Consider the following 3,231-nt stretch of genomic DNA (forward strand, 5'->3'; position numbering starts at 1 on the left):
ACAGCAGTGGCGAGGCGTCCATATAACTTAATTCCTACCGGTTTGCCTAAAATTTTCCAGGCAGGTATCACCGAATTTCATAATTATTTTAAAGTAATTTACTACACTTTGTGCTTAATTTTACGTGTAGAGTAATTAACCAGTGAAATAAAGAGTAGTAGTATCTTGTATGGTAATAAGTTTGTTAAGGCAAGTAAGTGTTCTTTGTTTTGCTCCGACTTTACTAAAGACAATTTTCACACCACACAATTTTAATTTAAAGCTTCGAGTGGCACTGCAACGCCATGGACTGGGACTTACTACCAGGTGAATATAATAAAAAGTTAACACATATCGAGTAATAAATTGAATATACAATATAGTAACTGCCTGAGGCATTAATTTGAGCTATCTTATCAATTTAGATAAATAATAAAGGGGTTAACAAAATAAAACATTTATTTCAAAAATTATGTCAAGACGATAAAAATATTATACGATACTCTTCGGCTAAAAACTCTCACAGAAGTAAAACAATAATAAAACTATTCCACACAAGGTAACATAGGGATGCGACCATGTTGTGACTAGTAATGTATGTATGTAAACAAAAAAAATTAATATGGCAAAAAATCTTAGCATTACCCGATTATTATTATTACTTAAACATTAGAAATAAAACTATTTTTTCAGATCCAAATCGCGTGTCAGTTAGTTGTGACCATGAAATTTTTAACAGGCCCGAAACGTTGGTTAGTTTGAAAAAACATATATACGCGAGTGAAAAAGAGTTTTATTTCTAGGAGTTATTTAACAGTTCTTTACTAAATTTGTGTATCATCTCAAATTTTATATAATGTGCTAGAATGTCGTTGGATTCTTTTACGTAACTTTATACTTATACGAAGCTATGAATATTTATTTATAATTTACGCGCTTGATTATGTTACGTACACATTTTTCCTATATTTTGCTAAAGATTCTACTTTAAAACTAAAAAGGCAGTGTCGAATGCTTCACTAAAAACTTCTTTTTGTCAATAAGAAGTTATTGTGTTAGAACGCAAGTCTATTTTGAATTCTTTTCGTACAGAAAAAAATCAAAATTTTCTAAAGACTAATAATTTTACAACAAAGTTTACACTATTATATTACAGAAAATATGTATGTCTACTTAGCTAAATTTTACACATTATCATTATTCTATCTATCCAACGAAATAATGTAGAACGGTATCAGAGTCCTAGTAAAAAATAAATTTAAGTTTATAAATTAATAATTGCACCAATAAAAAATAGTATAATGGCTCCGACGGTTCTCGTGGCAGAATTGCATAAATCTGTGTCACAGACTTTGCATTCTGAAGGTATACCATCGAAACTGCTATTTTCATCCTCCGTAATTAATTCTTTGCAGTTTGATTCATCATCCTCTGCTACAAATCCACAACCTCTAACGACGATTGTCTCATCATTTTCTGAAAAATAAAAGATATTTTCAAACACGTTTAAAGTTCTCAAATTTATAGTTCGATTGTAACAGAAACTGGGGATTCAGGGTACTAATTGCCATTTCTGTCCACAAAGGGACCATTCAAGATTACGTAGACAGAATCCTATCAGCATATAATATTTATAATATATCAAGCTTACCAATGAACGACGTAAAAATGCATTTTGCATCGGATTCTTCATCGTTTCTGTATTGTTTCAGGTTTCTCAAAAACACACGGGCTGGCGGGTTCAAGTTCTTGCCCAGCTAAAAAGATGTCGAATACGTATATTTCACATCGAGTGGTCAGTATAATGACTTAGAATAATAAAAAAATGCATTGGAAAAGAAACTATTTTTTGGGATCTAATCGCTCAAATTAGTTTTTTTAGTCCGCTTTGAACATGGGATGTAAAGATAATGAATATGTATGGTTTAATTCCGAAAAAATAATTTCTTTTCCAATGTGTAGCAATCGGAAAAACCAAAATAGTCGATATTTTTTTAAATGAAGTGATGAATGCAATGAGTGAATAAGTTAAATATAGTTAATAACGTCCAGTAAAACGCGCGTAGGCGTAAAAAAAGTCATGCGCCTTCTACTTAACTGTACTTAACACTTACTATTAATGAAACGCAATGAAATTTTTTCTAAGGAAGTACTTACTGAACGCAATTCCTCTTGATCATTGTAAGAAGCGTCAGAATTTATTAAGTTCTTAGATTCTCTTCTTACTCTTCTTGCTTCAGGATTACTATCAGTTGGCTCATCGTCAGGGTTCGTTTCAATAGGGTCGCTAACTTCTGGTTCAGTCTTATAAGGGTCGTTCATGTCAGGGTCCGTATCACCAGGATCAGTCACATCAGGATCAGTCATGTCAGGATCTGTCTCATCAGGATCGGTCTCATCAGGACTTATTTCATCAGGATCGGTTACATCTGGGTTCGTCTCATCAGGATCTTTCTCATCAGGATCGGTTACATCAGGGTTTGTCTCATCAGGACCCGTTTCATCAGGATTAGTTATATCAGGGTTTGTCTCATCAGGACCTGTCTCATCAGGATCGGTCACATCAGGGTTTGTCTCATCAGGACCTGTTTCATCAGGGTTTGTTTCATCAGGACCTGTTTCATCAGGACCTGTTTCATCAGGGTTCGTCTCATCAGGATCAGTCACATCAGGATTCGTCTCATCAGGTCCTGTTTCATCAGGATCTGTCTCATCAGGATCGGTCACGTCGGGGTCCATGTCGTCAGGATCTGTCTCGTCAGGATCAGTCACATCAGGATCTGTCTCATCAGGGTCCGTCTCATCGGGATCGGTCACGTCTGGTTCAGTCTCATCAGGGCCCGTCTCGTCAGGATCTGTTTCATCAGGATCTGTCTCATCAGGACTTATCTCATCAGGGTCTGTTTCATCAGGATCTGTCTCGTCAGGATCAGTCACATCAGGATCTGTCTCTTCAGGATCAGTCACATCAGGATCTGTCTCATCAGGATCAGTCACATCAGGATCTGTCTCATCAGGGTCTGTCTCGTCAGGATCAGTCACATCAGGATCTGTCTCATCAGGATCTGTCTCATCAGGGTCTGTTTCATCAGGATCTGTCTCGTCAGGGTCAGTCACATCAGGATCTGTCTCATCAGGGTTTGTTTCATCAGGATCTGTCTCGTCAGGATCAGTCACATCAGGATCTGTCTCATCAGGATCAGTTACATCAGGATCTGTCTCATCAGGATCTGTCTCATCAGGATCTGTCTC

The 3,231-nt window shown here is 36.4% G+C and overlaps 1 protein-coding gene across 7 annotated transcripts in view; it reads right to left on the bottom strand.

Annotated features, from left to right (window-relative positions):
• Positions 1 to 985: 985 nt before the first annotated feature.
• Positions 986 to 3,231, bottom strand: part of LOC113231342 (calcium-binding acidic-repeat protein-like) — a 5,200-nt gene continuing 2,954 nt past the window's right edge. For 3 of the 7 annotated variants that reach the window (XM_026465630.1, XM_026465626.1, XM_026465624.1), the window contains exons 3-5: positions 2,137 to 3,224; positions 1,631 to 1,736; positions 986 to 1,455 (exon numbers count right to left, since the gene is read on the bottom strand). In XM_026465630.1, the coding sequence (XP_026321415.1) occupies positions 1,244 to 1,455; positions 1,631 to 1,736; positions 2,137 to 3,224 (1,406 nt within the window). In that variant the 3' untranslated portion in view covers positions 986 to 1,243. The remainder of the gene's footprint in view (positions 1,456 to 1,630; positions 1,737 to 2,136; positions 3,225 to 3,231) is intronic. The other 4 variants (XM_026465628.1, XM_026465629.1, XM_026465631.1 and 1 more) reach the window with 4 other exon arrangements.

The sequence above is a fragment of the Hyposmocoma kahamanoa genome, unplaced genomic scaffold (genome assembly GCF_003589595.1).
Source record: "Hyposmocoma kahamanoa isolate Upper Pololo Valley unplaced genomic scaffold, ASM358959v1 65, whole genome shotgun sequence".
Taxonomy (NCBI): domain Eukaryota; kingdom Metazoa; phylum Arthropoda; class Insecta; order Lepidoptera; family Cosmopterigidae; genus Hyposmocoma; species Hyposmocoma kahamanoa.